This window comes from Neodiprion virginianus, chromosome 6 (assembly GCF_021901495.1).
Source record: "Neodiprion virginianus isolate iyNeoVirg1 chromosome 6, iyNeoVirg1.1, whole genome shotgun sequence".
Classification (NCBI taxonomy): Eukaryota; Metazoa; Arthropoda; class Insecta; order Hymenoptera; family Diprionidae; genus Neodiprion; species Neodiprion virginianus.
In genome coordinates, this window is record NC_060882.1 from 2,216,147 (window position 1) to 2,233,059 (window position 16,913).

At 39.5% G+C, this 16,913-nt stretch overlaps 1 protein-coding gene across 4 annotated transcripts; it reads left to right on the forward strand.

Annotated features, from left to right (window-relative positions):
* Nucleotides 1-1,575: 1,575 nt before the first annotated feature.
* On the forward strand, nt 1,576-16,820 carry LOC124306987 (cyclic AMP response element-binding protein A). 4 transcript variants are annotated; one of them, XM_046768234.1, is made up of 8 exons: nt 1,577-2,248; nt 3,499-3,959; nt 9,045-9,348; nt 9,592-9,887; nt 10,229-10,576; nt 10,799-10,942; nt 11,663-11,867; nt 15,715-16,820. In XM_046768234.1, exons 2-7 carry the CDS (start codon nt 3,894-3,896, stop codon nt 11,840-11,842), a joined length of 1,338 nt encoding a protein of 445 aa, XP_046624190.1. In that variant the 5' UTR covers nt 1,577-2,248; nt 3,499-3,893; the 3' UTR covers nt 11,843-11,867; nt 15,715-16,820. The 4 variants fall into 4 exon arrangements, with proteins under 4 accessions (XP_046624191.1, XP_046624190.1, XP_046624188.1 ...); XM_046768235.1 differs by having other exon boundaries at nt 1,576-2,248; nt 9,592-9,872; nt 11,663-16,609; XM_046768232.1 differs by having other exon boundaries at nt 11,663-16,609.
* The last annotated feature ends 93 nt before the right edge of the window (nt 16,821-16,913 follow it).

The window sequence follows — 16,913 nt, forward strand, 5'->3', positions numbered from 1 at the left end:
CCCGCGCGATGTAGCAATTTTAATGTACTCTGTCTCGATTTGATGAATTGTAACCGAAATCCGAATATGACTTACGTACATAATTCAATACGAATTTGCGAATTTGTAACAGCCTCGACAGACTTTCCGTGTCCGTGCGACATACTTTGTACAGTTACACCGTCTTATATCTTTAGTAAAAATATTGCGTACATCAGCTATTTGATTTACATTTTACGTATAAGATACAAACGTGTATAGAACAGTACGTATGGTACATGCATAGTTTATTCAGCTGAAGAGTGAGCGAGTAATTAGTCTGCGCTCTGTGTACGCTTACACACATACATAATATATATATTTATATATATATGCGACTCACAATACGCGGTATGTTGAAACAAGTAGGATAACGCCAGGCGGGTTGCAGGGATCGCGGCGCTGTGCGCCGATCCCCGTTATAGTGTTCATCGTCGCAGCGGTTATGACACGATTATTAATACAATTTAAAACTCGCGTAGAGAAGAGAGCTCAACTATGTGTGTAACACGACTCTATTGTCTGCAAGAGCTCTCACACTGTCGTATGCTTCGGTAACATTGCAGTCAACCGACCACGAGGATTCCCTGCATGTTGTACACTCATTGCCCGTAGTAACTTATCAATTTTAACGTAGCTAATTGATATTCGATACGCGTTTCGGTTTTCGGAATTCTCTTTGAAACGGTAGAACGGACCGTTAGTTTAAGACAAGAATTTCGTAACCTTTTATAAAACTCTTTAGATCTGCGTGTAAAGTGAAAAATTGATAGGTATACATTTTTTGTTCAAATATTGTACGTTTTAACCAGAATCGTGGGCATCAATGACGGTTAACGTATACGTATATCCTCTGCAGTAACCGTTAGTCCGGTCGTAGTAAAACTTGTTTTTTTTCCCTCTCCTGTGTATTTTTTTTTTTCTTCCATAATAGAGTTTACGAAGAATCAGAAAAACGAAACAATCAAGTTTTATGCAAAGACCTTAGCCTGTCCTCTGCATAGTCGACGGAATATAAATCATTTGAATGTGCATCATCGACGAAGTTTTCGGATAAAAATCTGAAATAAAAGTAAAACTCTCGCTTGCGTAACGAGGAGCGATTGTTATCCTCATATTCACAGCGCGCGACTATGTATCGTACATTATATGCGAGTTTGCCGGTTCTGCCCACGAGGCGTATTCAACATGTCATGTCTTCTCTTTTCCTGTAAATACGTAACACGCAAAATCGTGCCGCACAGGCGAGCAAAATATACCCCGAACGTTAGTATATGTATAGAGCTAGAAAAATATTTGCAGCAGCAGTTGCAGCAGGACTGGGAACTCGGGAATGGCACCGTTGATAATTCGGTTGCTTCGGGACTGTTTTGTTTTTTTTTTTTTTTTTTGTTTTTTTTTCATAGGAAAATGTTACCGCCGCCGGTATACTCTGCTGACGGAGGATCGGAGGGATGGTTGCGCGCGCATCCTCGGCTGACGCGATAACCGCGGCGGTATTAACAGGTGGTTAGCGGTGGTTGGCTGAGAGCCGGCGAGGCGCAGCACGGCTAAAGCTCCTCATTCGATTGCGGCGGGACCCCGCGACGTTCTCCAGTCGTCAGTCGACCACAGTTGCGATTAGAGCTCGATGCCGACGGAAGGAAGATAAGACCCTTCCTCACAACCGCTGCGAAACATATTACGCGGAGCAAATATTTTTGTATGTTATAACTTGTAAGCGAGGACCGCGCGCGCGCAAAAATCCCACGACCGTGCGCGCCAGTTTTACGATCGGTACTGTTGTGTCGTGTTGCCGTTTTCACCGGCGTTGCTCGTATTTCACAAATCAGGTTGTCCATCCTTGATCCGCTGCTCCTCTTTTCGCCGTTACGCTAGGCTATCTGATCCGCATCTGCGATCGTTGCACACTTTTGTCGCGTGTGTAAGGAGTTGTGTGTGCGCGCGTCGTGTTTTTACGATACATACGGACGAGGAAGAGACTGTGCGGGATGTGAAACTCTGTGGCTGTTAACAGTGTGTGACATATTTGTCGTAATATATTACGCTGGTGCCGTTGCCGTTGCCGGTTAAACACTTTTTTCTCATCTTCCCGCGTTACATGCTGATTCGTCGCTGCTCATTTTGACCGTTGATAATCAGTGTTTCTGTGTCGAGGAGAACACGTGGGTGAACCGACGGAAGAACTTCCTGGAACACCCTGCATTTTATCTTATTCAGGCTATTCGAGGTAAGCTAAAAATAGAATTTTCACCATGTATCTTCTACTGTATCGGTTACGCCCACACGCACGCATTGATCATCCGGCGTTACATTTTCACTCCCTTCTTCCCGAACAATAACAAGCAGTAAAAAATTGACGGTAAGCTAATCATCGTGGTTAAAACCCGTATGTGTTCATTTCTGTTAATACACCGCGGGGTGAGGCAGACTCCTGCAGTGATTAGGGCTTCGGAGACAAAAGAAAAGATAAAAAAAAAACGAGAACCTCAGCGGAACAAATGAATAGACGCCGACGTAAAAAAGGCTTTGTAAACGTCTTTAAGCCTGCAGGTGACGAGTTTTTCGTTCGAATACATATGTACGCAGTTGGCGCTGCAGCGAGTGTAAACAACAGACGTTTAACATCATTTTCGACGATCAGGACGAACTGCGTAGATCATAAGATTGATGTCGAAAATCCTTAACCAGTTTAGCAAACCCACCACATCGGTCCTATTGTTTTTCATTCGATCGTGTGTATACATGCAGTATCGATTAATCTCACGTGCAACCGGTAATAATACATCCCGGATACAGAAGCACACAACGATCCGTGCGCATTATACGCTAGTAAAAGGTGTGCTGCACCTGCAATCAATCGACCCGATTTCTTATCGGCCGAGGGTCCGCGTTGTTCGCTTGTTTCACGCCATTCCACGCTGCTGCACACTTGTTGCATGCAGCCTGGAAGAACCGTCGGGCAGCTTTCGATAACGCGAACGCTTGTACGATTGGTTGTTGCTGTCGTTACATCGTACACCTGTATTCCTTGATGCCCGTGGTAAAAAATGCAATTGCTTCGACTTTTACGCGAAGGCGGGAAAATTCAACGGTGTATCTATGTCCGCTTTTTTATTTTTTTTTTTTGTTTATTTGCGTGTAATTCCTAATTCTTCGACGTTGACACACGCATGCGGGCCGGTATGAAAATCCTGGCGCAAGTCGAAAGGTTCGCGAGTTCGGCACAAGCACGTGTTGTACTAGATTTAATATCCTGTACGCTCCTCTCCAGCTGGTCCATTGATCCCGATGCGCGATTTATCTCCATGCGAGTATCCGCGCGCGCGCGCGCGCTCATTAATGTAAAAAGCTTGACCGGGCAAAGAGCTTAACGAAGTGACAAATTATATCGATATTTCGATGCTAGTTTAGGCCTCACTCACTCACTCATTAATAATGACACAGTTTTAATCTACCAAGGAATTCTTCTTGTTACAGTAGCCGATGCAACTGCCTCGGTGGGGTGGCTGAAGGAAAATGCGAGGTGCGTAGATCGTCGGGCTTTCTGACCGAACGGTGCAGCGGAAACGGAAGTGAAACTAGCAGAGGTCGGTTGTTATGCTGTCACGGTATCGTCTTCCACTTCCAACATCGACGGCCTCGTCTTCGTCGTCATGGGAGCTGAAAACACATTCGCAACTTGCGATCTCGTTTGATTACCTTACCTGTCGACGATAGAATTGTCTATAGTTCTTTGTCGAACGGTAAATGCGGCAATCGCTCGACGTCTTCATCGTCATCTCGACGTTATTGAGCCCCACGAATAATAACGTCACCGACGGGGCAAGTAACTGATTGTCAACTGCAGTCTTCGAACACAGGGAGAGGATATTATGGAGTTCGACGACGTTGGAACGAGCGATCTGCGGGAACTCTGGGAGTCGTATCTTGCCGAGACGGTAAGCGAACACTTTATATTTTTCCGACTCTTTCGTTTATTTTCGTCGCCTTTTATCGCCATTCTTCTCTCGTCATTCTTGTCGATTGTTACCACCATTATACCTCGCAACGTACGTTCCTTGGTTTATTTTGTATTGTACACCTTCGCCCTCATTCCTCACCGTTGTTTCTCACTTCGCGTTGTTATCATTTTTTTCCACTTTCATTCATAACCGTTCGGATCTGCGGTTTATTTGTCGAGCCGGTGCAAAAGGAAAGCTGTGTGCTTTGCCTTCCATGTATTAAATGTTTAGTACTTGCAAAGGTATTGTCCAGAAGCGATAGTATCGGGAGATGAGATGGGGAAGAATAGGAAGAGAAGAAGAAGATGGGGGTGAAAAATCCTTTTGTACATGGAAGAGTATACCTTACATTATCCCTTCCCTAATTGCAAATACACATTTAATACATGGAAGGCAAAGCACGCAGCCTTCCTTCTGCACCAGCTCGACAAATAAAACGATTACTGTTTACTCAGCCATTGAATTTGTACCTGTGAGGTCTGGAAGAATAATTTTTATTATTCATCGCAACTGCGGTAAACAGTAACATCAACGACGATCACCTTGTTCTACATGTCAAATATTGTAATGCAAGAATCGACGATTAGAAGAAAAAAATAATAAAGAAGAGTAGAAAATAGACAAAGATGACAATGAGCGTGTACAAGCTATAGAAACCCAGATCGATTTATCATTTAACAAAATATAATAAAGATAATGCACGTCAATTATCGACGGCTAGGGGAATAAAATCGTTCGAAACGAGCCTTTCCAAATTCCTCCGAACGAATCATCGTTTTATTTCCTGAGTGAAGATTGTTTCTCTGCATTTTTACCACAGCAATTTAAATCTATGATTCGATTTTCTTCCAATTCTTATCTCACAGCTTCCTATAATTATCATTTAAAATGGATTACCGTATCTGTTGCTTTATTTTTTGTTCATTCTCCTAACTCTTTCTCTTTCACTCTCGTTTCTCTACCTGCACCATTCGCGATTTTTCGGAAGTATCTTTACGACATTAGCGCGCCGCGCCGGTAAACCTGATCATCGCCAGGGCGTTGAAATGAGGCGACGAGCGAGGAGTCAAGTGTATTTTGTATTATTTGCGTCGTTTTGAGCGGAAAAAATGAGCCGCCATTAAACAGGGGGGATCGCGCGTGTCCCTCATCACACGTCTGCCCATGCACCTGAGTCCATGCTATACATGCGTATAATTGTATCTGTAGACGGCATTGTGGAGATGTTCATAACCATTATAAATACCTCGTACCATTCGCGAAGAAATTTTTCCGCATCCTTGCGCGTCCATTAACGTTACTAATTCGCGTATTAAGGATACATATTATGTTTGCCTTTCATATTTAATTCATCCGACTTTTCATTTTCTACTCGTTTTCAGCATATATTTGTGGATCAACATTTGCCCAACATTTAAGCACATGGTATAGTAATAGGATGAAAAAATATCTGTTTGATCGTGTAGACGTTTGAAAATTTAAAAGGTGCGCGTTCCAAGGAATTTTAGAAAAAGTTACCCATAACTTTTATTAAATTTTAATCTACGTTAGGAATTACGTGATTAGATTTTTACACATTGTTGCCGTACAGTTTCCGTTTTCTCTCTCTTGATTCTTCTGCATGAAACAACGCAGTTTTCTTCCTTTACCACACGTTGAACATTATATTATACCTAAGCATATCTTGTCCATATATTCTTAGTTACATTGCATAACACAAGTGTTCCGATATGTACGAAGTCAGTTTATCGGATCCTTTTGGACTAAATAATCAGTTCTGACTCACGTTTGGGCGATTTTGCAACACCGGCGAGCCACTCGAGTTGTTATATTATGTCTAAGGTATAACATAGACCAATGTTGCTTATGCAGGCGTCTTATCACTCACGGTCAGCACCGGCATTACAAAACGCACACGTGTACTATCGGGTAATAGAATAGTTATAACTTTGCACGGATTTCGAAGGTGTATTGGTGATATCACGGCATTCGGTACATCGCTCATCGAGTCATCGTCTGCCCGTAAATATCGATCATTGCCGGACGGTACGACTGGTCGCTCTTATCGCTCGAATATAACAGTCCTCGACAATGCGTCTGTAAATTGTTACATTTATTACCAATCCGGCCGTTATGCAGGCTAGAGGTATCGGTTGCTTACTTGCTAACTGTAAGACGTACGATCTTATCTCTCTGTGTTCGGGCGTACGCAGTTATCCGCACGATTGTATTATATGTATATGATACCTGCCTAACGTTTCTGAAACTATTTTTTCTACTCGACTTTTTAAACAACTCACGAGCGTTATTTTTTTTTGTATGAAACAACATTTGCATTTGCTTGTAGAATATGGTGCATTTCGTCACACGTGTTGGATATTCGTATAATAATATAGGGATTGTCATTGTACCGATATGTCTATGAGGAAGGTACGTAAGAATTTGATGACGGTAATTTTATTTTTTTTTTTTTCCTCCCTTTGCATTTCTTTATTGTGCGGGAAAATTTAGCACCTCCTCGCAATTGCGAGAAAACGAAACTTATCCTTGGCTACTATGTTTAGGTTCTTGCTCATAACGGTTTCTATACATCATTTTTGTTCCGCGACGGGCAAATTCCCAATAATATTATCTAGATAAAAAAGAAAAACCAAGCCAGTCCAGATGATTGAATAAAATCGTAGGGCTAGTTGTTTGTTTTCTCTGCATTACGGTCGAAAAATTGTAATTTGAAAAAAAAAAAAAAAAAAAAAAACATTTAACGTGTTTCTTTTTTTTTTTTTGTGATACCGATGAACAGCATACAGTGTATAATGTGTATAGTAGGCAGTATTTATGAGCGATACAAAAATTGCATTCAACGAAATAGCGTGTCATGTGCGTGTACATGCAACAGGTATTATATATCACGTAGCTAGCGAATATAATAATGCGCGTTCACCCGTTATAGACATATGTACGAAGGAAATCAGTCTTACGGTGCGTTGCAATTATAATCTACCAAATTATTGCAAATCTATACGTAGGTATACGATGCGTATACAACTTACAATTAATAATATTTTATGCAAACACTGCGATCATTGTTGATGTTGCCTTTTTTTTTTTTTTTCTTCAGGTATTTGATCTTTTTTGAGTCGTTTGAGGTCGAGTTGAAATATCGCCGGAAGTAACGAGTTGGAATCTTTATTGCTGATTGAGAAAAAAAATTATACGTATTATTTTTTCTTTTATGAATGTAACGTGTTTCACAGTCAGTAATTTCAACGATTTTTTTTCATGTACAACGTCATTAAGGAGAGAATCTCTGCGAATCAGATTATTTTCAAATTCAAAATAATCGATACGTGGTGAACTGTATTGTAAAATTGAAAAAAACGTACTACTATACTACTACTACTGCTACTACCACTGCTATCGCCGACGACGATACCTGTTATTTCTGTTGGACATATTTCCGCCTCCCCCTGCCGCGATCTCTTCCATTCTTTTTTCTTATCTCTTAGACTTCTTCCTCTTTTTCGTCTGTACACGCCTACGCCGCAATTCTATTCGGGATTAATATCAGGCAACGTTTTTGCAATTTGCCAAGGGCCGGAATGAAGGGGGCGGTGATGAGTCGAACCTATACAGTGACCTTGGATGGCACAAGTTCCGCATTGCCGCGTTTCGCGATGTGTAATTCATTCCCTTTCCTTCTCCTTCTCCTCCTCCTCATTTTCCTCACCGCTCGTCCGTTGGCGGGGCCCGACGCTTTTATCCCGTCCGTCCCGGGGGGACTGCCCGGCCTTCAACTTGACCGCACCGCGCGGTTCCCTTTCTCCCGCCGCGGTTATTTATAAATAACCGCTCCCCGTATACGAAATGCACGGCTCGTTTACACATTATGCATGGGCACGGTATGCGTATGTATAATCTATATGTGTGCAGAATTTATTTTTGCGCATTTTATTTACTTGTTTATTTATTGTTTTTATTCTTTTTTTTTTTATTAGTATTTGTTATTATTTTACCTCGAGATTCCGAGAACGATGGTTATTGCACTTGACAGCATATTTCTTTCCCCGTTTCATGTTCTTTTCAATTAGCTCTTGAACATGGAGAGACGTTTTTGTCTTTGCGAGCTTAATGCGTGCGTACGTTTACTTACATAAGTAATGTAATGTTGAGTGAATTTTTATTTTTTTTTTCCCACTCTCGAATCTGTAATTGGCTCGAAATATTCCTCAGTTTTGGCGGGAAAACGAACAGGGACGAAAAAGATTAATCGATTTTGGTATATTTTTATTTCCCTTAGCTTTTGTCGAGAGATTAATTTATATTTTCAGAAAAACTTGTTACAAGAATATTCTATTCATATCGTAACGCTTCGTCAATAACATTCATCGGTATCCATTGAACGATAATCAGAATTTTCATTACCGAGAAACGTACAAAGGTTGCAATTTTGGTAATTTGTTTTTCTGGAATCCTTGAACTTCTACTTTGTTCTTATTATTTTATTTATTTATTTTTTTTCATTCCAATGAACGACCTACAGACGAAATTCTTGTAGTAAGACTTCTCGGAAACCTGCTGAATATACGATACATTTTAGTATATTTTCTCCCTTCGTTTCTATCTGTGCGTGGCATAAATTTATTTAAATCTCGTTACTGCTGTACAAGTGTAATTTATACGCAGATCTATTTCATTGAACGAATGAAGCAAGCTGAATTATATAGATGATTATTTTATACATTGGAATTTCATTCATCTTTTTTCCCCTTTCAATCTCTCGTTTATCGTCATTACACTTTTTTCCTGCATCTACGATAAAAAATTAACCCACTGCAGTCAGCATGTACACAGATAAATAATTACTTTTAATTACGCGCGATACGACGATCGAAGAAATAAAACGGAAATAGAAAGAAAATGTTACGCAAACTGGTTTAACGCTGTGTATGTATGTACAAATTAATTCCAGAACTTGAAAAAAAAAAAAAGAAAAAGAACAAGTCAATTCCTAAATTCTTCCAGGCGATGGGACACGACGTTCCGATGTCGATGCGGGACGAGGAATGGAGCAGCGCTACCTGCGTGTCGAGGGATAAGTTGGAACCGGGCGTAGTCCTGAGGGATCGTCTGATGACGGACGCTGCTCTTGGAGGTCCGAGACCGATAAAATCCGAGCACAGCTACAGCCTCCTTGCCTCCAGCCCTCCGTCGAGTCCGGCGATACCCGGCAACGACAGTCCCGACGCTCCGAGGGAGGGAAAAAACCCCGAATCCACGACACTCCTCAACGGGCACCAGGTCCTAGTTCTCAGGAACAGGATAGACGGTATGCCGAGAATATCTACTCTGACTATTATCTTTGGAGACTTTTCTGTAAATGAAAAAGGATTCACTCACGAGACCAAATATTATGTGTACTTACCACACATAGGTACACATATGTATTAATCACAAATTTTGTGTTACAATTTCTTTCACATGTATAAATCATGTCGATTCGACACTTTGAATGTTCGTGGTTTTATTTTACTTTTCAACCGATAATAAATTGTTGAAATTTAATTGGCAGACATGGAGGAGGAGTGCTTCCCGGCGATTTCGCTAAACCGAGCATCCGGACGAGGAGCGGGCGCCGAGTCACCCTCGCCATCCCCGTCGGCCTCCCCTTCGCCCCACACCGCGAATGAAACCCTGACCACCCTTACCGTGCAGATCAAGGAGGAACCGTTCAGCCCTGAATCCCTGTCTGCTCGAGGCACGATTGAAACCGTCGCAATCGCTCCTAATTACCACATCGAATTTGAACGATCCTCCGTTCCTTACGCGACCAGCGACAGCGAGGATGACGAGGTGGAGTATTACCAGGTATTGCTTACCTATCAATGGACTTACCGTCGGTTTGATTTTTTTGGTTTGGCGAAATTGGAACGAAAATGGGCCAAAATCAAAGCCGAGTGCAGATCAGGATGACCGTAATCGTCGAAACTGACAATCGAAATGAAATACATATTGTGATCTAATTGTCCCAACTGGTATTCTCAACAAGAACGATCCCAACTGATATACAAATCATTATCGATGTTTTCAACGCTTCTCTCTGTCGATGCGAACTTACAGCCGCAGGTTGTGTAAACTCTGCATAGCTAATCCTTAGATCACGTTCAACATTCCATTTCTCCTTTATTTTTTTGTCTCTGACAATTCAGAGCACAGAATTGGACGAGTCGAACGGCGAACTGGCGACCGCGAGTTCGAGTTCTAGCTCGACAGGCATGTCGATTGGAGATGGGGGCGGCGCCGCCGGAAACGGAAGTGGCAGCGGGAGGCAGGGACTTCCTCCAACACCGCCGAGCAGCGCGAGTTCCGACAGCGAAGGCGCAGTGTCTGCATTCTCTTCACCGGAACGGAGAGTGTCCGAAAGTCTTCGAGGACTCTTGAATCCCCGGTTCAACGGGGTTTCAAATTCTCCGGGAAACAGGGGGGCAGCCGGACATCACCTTCACGGCCACGTTACCAGGCAGCCAATTCATACACCGCTGATTTCTTGCCAGCCGGTAAAAATAGGAAATTTCATGTATAATACGGCACACCTAGTTTTTCCAGAATTTCAAACAAGGGACTGTATAGGAATGATTTGTTTAGCAAAATTTTGTAAATAGCTTTATCAATTTTTTTTTTTTTCAGTAAAGAAGGAAGGAGAGAAAAATTTTCTTCGAAGTCGATATGTTTTCTTCTGCCAGTAGGTGGCTTTGTAAACTTCATTCTTATACTTGCAGAAGGGTTCGACGGGTATTCTAACTTTGACGGACGAGGAGAAACGGACGCTGATAGCCGAGGGTTACCCTGTACCAACGAAACTCCCGCTCACGAAGCAAGAGGAAAAATCGCTGAAGAAAGTACGCAGGAAAATTAAAAACAAGGTGAATAAAATTGATAAAAATTGAAGAATGTTTTCTTGTCATTATCTAGAAATATCTTTTTTTTTCTGTTTTTTTTTCTTGTTCTTAATACGATTTTTGAAACGTGTAACGTTGAGGGCGTATTACCACTTGGAAAATAGATACGTGAAATCTTGGGTGCCTTATTGTTAGTGAACATAGATTAAACTCGAATCGGAAACCTGGCTGTGTAGTGTATTTCGTAATCAGTTTTTATCAGAGTTTATTATTAAAATTTTAATTTGTACACTTAATTTATATTTCGGCATATCGGTCGCGAATGCACATACATGTTTGTGTCGCGTTTGATAGCAATCGCGGGGTGGCTTTCTAATCATTTATAATCGTAAATACTTTCCGTATTGGCTGATAAGAACATTGATTGGGCATTAATGATTGCCAAATCTAACGACGTTCCGTACGAATTTATTGTCTAACTTCAAGACAACGAGCTGGCGACGAATGGGAATCTATTTATATTCTGTCGTACATTTACATTCTTCGCTAAGAGTGAGTGAAAGACAAAGAGAGAGAGAGAGAGAGAAAGAGAAAGTGAGAGAGCGACAGTGAAAGAGAAAGAGAAAGAGAAAAAGCGCCGTGTAATTGTCAGGTAGTATTGCTGATACTCTGTGTGAAAAGGAAGATAAAAGATAACGTGGGTAATAATCTGGGAAACTCGTTTTGTTCGTCAATCTGTTGAAGATATCGGCGCAAGAGTCACGAAGAAAGAAAAAGGAATACATGGATGGACTTGAGAGACGTGTGACGATATTGGCTCAGGAGAATTCGAGCTATAAGGATCGGCTAACGACGCTCGAAGGAACGAATCGCGAGTTACTGAGGGAGCTGCAGCGACTTCAGGCGATGTTGCGAACCTCCTAGAAGCATAAATGACCGCGCACTTTTGGTGGGAAAATAAAAAAACGATTACGTCGTTTAGATTATTTGCATTGTACGTTATAAGTAAAGAATTTTCGCCAAAATATTTTCCTCGTTTGGGAAAATCGCTGAAGGTACAACCATTGGGCCTTTTACACTTTTTTTCCTATGTCGCAGTATAACGCGTATCAAAGATATGATTATAAAATAACAATCGTGACTTAAAAAATCCTAAGAGGGCTTCCTGAGATAAAAATTTCATGATAGATTTTTTTTTCTCTTTTCGTGGTCGGGGTTAGTATGTGCGAATTTAGGTGAAAAATTTTGATCAATTATACAATGTCTAATTACGTACGTTACCGCATCGCGGGGGATGCGATTTATCGTAAGTCGACCAATCAACAGTGCCTGATTAACGTTTTTATATACATATAATGCACGCCCAAGCATTGTGTAATATAATAATAGAGAATATTTCATGGCCGGGACAGTTGTCGAATAATTGAAGAATTCAATCAATCGTACAAGGTAGTAGTAGTTGCCTAAGGTATAATTATGTATAATAGATAGCCAGCCGGGCACTCGACGATCGCATTGAAAGTACAAAAAAGAAACTATAAAAAAAAAAAAAAAAACAAACAACAACAAAAAATCGTAGAGCAAAACAGTTATTGCTGCGAACTATTCCACGTTATTATATGTAATTACTATAATTATAAATAATTGAAAAATAACTATATCACACTATACATATACATACGGCGTTAGATATACGACTGACGAATTATTAGTACGTAGTGTAGGTATCGTGTGCGTTATATTTTTACAATGTTGAGTGACATATTCGAGTGAAAGAAGAATCAGATAAACAGAAATGGTGTGAATTTGAAGTAAATTTTTGAAAAGTTAATCATTTTGAAACTTATCGATTGAGTATCGAATAACTTTCAGAAGAAACAAGCGAATATACAAAATAAACGGGGGGGATACACGTAAAATATTTAACTTTCGTGAATCGATGACTGTTTTTTGTGGCAATCAAATCGTTTATATGATATAAACAATTAAATATCGAGATGAAGGGCATGATGCAAACGACCATTTTCAATTTTAATGATAGAGCAAAGTGTGTGCGGCGGTAAATATACATACCTAAATATACTTGAAAATCGTTTTATAATGAGCGTTAACATGCTCTACTATAAAATTACTGATGACACGTGCGCTGTCATATTTGTACGCGGTGTTTGTGCTCCTACGACCATACGCCAGATATTTACCCATTTCAACCGTTTTATGTATACAGGCGTTAAAATTTCGTCAAGTTTTCATGAAAAAAATATCTGTTCTTCCAACGGGTGACGCCGATCAATTCCATAGAAAATTGTTATATATATATATATATATTTATATATTTATTTAATAATTTCGCAAACACAAGTCCCGATTTTCCTCATCCGTACAGCTTTTACCACAGCTGCGTATTATTAAAATCTCGAAACCTTGAGATATATTTTTTTTTTCACGAATCCGGCAACCCGGTTTGTTGTACACTTAAATTTGGTGCCCATACGAAGGTTACCTTGGGTGAATTTCTACCGCACGTGCGACAATGACGGATCCTGGATGGCGGATAGCGTTTTTCATTCGCTTTACTGTCGGCACTTTTATTATTTTACTGTTATAACACGGTTACTATTACTATTGCAACTGTTTATTCGGTTTACACAGTTTCTGCAACCAAGTAATTATTATAATTTAACAAAAAAAAAAAGAAAAAAAAAAAAAGGAAAAATTGGAAGCGTAATTTAGTATTGTTTGGTATAGTAATAGCCGAATTTGCATTGTACACCTGGTGCTTAAACGGAAATACTATGATATATCAAGGGCCCAAAAGACAATCCCGCGGGTAGTATGTATTATTGTAAGAAGAAAGAAATTACAGTTTGGTCGATCTATACAGGACGTTTTATTTTTAAATAAACAATGCCGAAATGAAATTACTCCGTTGCATAATATAGAGACACGTCGATATTTTTGATAGTATCATAAAAATTAAATTTTTGACTCGTATTGCGTAGATTGAGAAGAAAGAAGGAAACAATATATTTGTAAAATCGTCTCTTATCGTTTCGGGATAAGATATTGAATTGGTAATCATTAGGGGTGTGTGCGACGGTGTGTCGGAACTAAAGTTCTTCGGGTCGGGTCCTGTTGGGAACCGAAAATTTCGGCTACTCGGAAATTTCGGATTCACCCAAAAATCTCTGGTTACGGCTCTTTTCGCTTCTCCAAAAATATCGGTATTTACAAACTGAACATAGATTTTCAAAAATCTCGGACATGTGTCATTTCTTCAGCCGTCCGGAATTATGAGTTCTGGATGTTCTGTTCTCAAAAAATCAGACTAGAGGCCCACCGAAATCTGTTCTCTCGAATCTTTCATATCATATGAAGCATCATTACCAGATGATTGTGAAATTATTTTACTATCGACCTGTACGGGTGTGCGGGTACTGAAATTCTCTGAATCGGGTCAGGTACCCTTCTAACATGCACAACCCTTCTAATCATCCATTGTGTGAACTTTATTTGTATTTCTTTTGTCTGTGTGCGTTTACGTTTACGTTTATTTGATTATTTCACCTGTATTCTTAAAAAGATTACGAAACCGTGGCATTCGCCATAAAACATTTTCATACATTTTTTTGCCTAGTTAGTAGATGACGTTGTATAGAGTATGTATATATATATATGAATGTTGAAGAATCGACGTTCAAAAAGTCAGGGAAAAAGAAAAGAGATGTCTAGTCTTATGTCAAAAAAAAGGGGGATGAAAATCTGGATTTTTTTTTCTCTGCAATTCTTACACTGTGCGCGCGTTGGCTAAATCGACTTTTCGGTTAATGATAAAATATCCAAAAATTACACGACATTCCTTTAAATCGTTCAAATCATAACGGTGCTTTGATTTTTGAATCTGGTTACAAGTTTAGCCCGCGGTCTCCCACGTGTTACGTATTATGTATTATGATATTATGTACCGAAATCCGATGAAAATTTTACATTAGCTTGGAACATTCCAAGTATGTGCTACAGATTTACATTACAGACATGTATGTATACGTTGATTTAAAATGTATACAGGTAAACTGTCCTACTACGAGATAATATATCTAGAATTAAACGATATATCCTATGCCTAAGTATACACATATTATATTATATGCAAGGATATTAAAAAAAAAAGAAGAAATTGCGTCGTCACGTTGTACAGTGATCTATTTATATTGAAAGTTACAGTTACATGATGAAATATATATGACGTTTGTTGATATAATATGGTATTGCCGAAGAGAATTTAATATTCTATATATTAATATATGCGTATGATATACGTGAAAAAGTATATATCTATGTATATTCACGATAAAATATATAACATACACACGTGAGTCATATTTTATATATTAAATCCACATATGCATATGTTCCAGAAATCGATTGATAGGCACAATTGACGTGTTGTATAACAAATGGTCAATTAGACACGCTGGTATTATAAATGCGTTTCGTAGGAATAAGTACCGTTATAAATTATAATTCACGCTGCCGGTGGATGCTATGATAAATTTAATTGCGTATAATTTGTATATTATACTGTATTGCGTTATATTGCATTAAGTTCGTGCTATATTTGGACGCTCGACGATATTTTGCATAAATATTATAAAAAGCTTGTCTCTGTGGATTTAAGGAGGGAAAAATATATATATATATATATATTTATGCAGATCATACATAACGTCGTTTTGAATTTGTGAATTTTGCGATCATTTATCGAGCACTAATACAGTTCTGTATGTTTATTTTAGGTTTAGCCATCGATCGACATACCGACTGACCGACCGACAGAAAACGCTGCCTGCTTTTTACACCTGTGCAAATTACACGAATGGGGTATTATATAAAGTTTACTTAAAATTATGTTAGTATTATATTTGATCAATTACTCTGCGTAAGAATATACTTGAAGTGAAAATACATCTGCCGCCGACAATCCGCGACGTTGCTTGCGATAACGATAAATTTTTAAATATTCTTTTACTTCTTTTTCACGCACTCAATATTATACAGTTTCGAAACTTTTGACGTACATATGTATTCGAAATTATTCACAGGGTGTAACAATGTCTTGGAATATAGAATCCGTTGAAAGCACAGCGCAATATACTATCAACGTTGGCGCGGGAAGTTCGGCTTATTAATTAACGCGTTCCGTGTGCTTCGGCCCAGGTTCCTATAACTCGAATGGTAATTCGTTTAAGTTTGCACATAGAGCGCCTGCCGTACACTCAGCACGTGCAGACTTATAATTGTTTGTCGCCTGCAGTTTTAGTATATTACCGTATAATTGTATATCGCAAGGTATTTTCTCACACGCATTTCCTTTTCCTCGATTTTCACGAACAGCTGTGCGGCCATCCCGTAACTCGATTTTACTCGATTTTACTCGATCTAGTGCAGCGCTATGCATCCACGGTACTCGCGATTTGTTACAACCAGATTTTACATCCTGTCTTTCAGCAAAACGCTAACCAATATACCTATACACACTGTGAAAAACCAAATTACACGTTCCATTGATTTGTCTGTACTAGTTTTCCCCGTTTGTCGAGGTCGTTTCGTAATCTAATCCTCGATTTTCATCTATTTACGGCCGGATTAAACGGGCACGGATTCCGATTTTCCGCAATGCGGCAATCGAATTGGTCGTGGTGAAAAATGTTACGTTATCGCATTATTGCCGCATTAAAGCGACAAATTGAATACGTTTAGCGTTAATTTTAATCCTAGGTGGTAATTCGGGTATTTAACAATGATGGACAAGTTTTTGAGGATAACTCGTCTCGTCAAAATCAACAATGGACGAAGTTCGGAACTCTGAGTAGATTGTTGAGATCGATTAACACGTTTTTGAACCAAAAATGGTGAAAAATTTAATCACAGATATTTGTGTCTGTGTGACGAATATCGGTCTCTACAATAAATTTTTCATTATACAATATGCAAC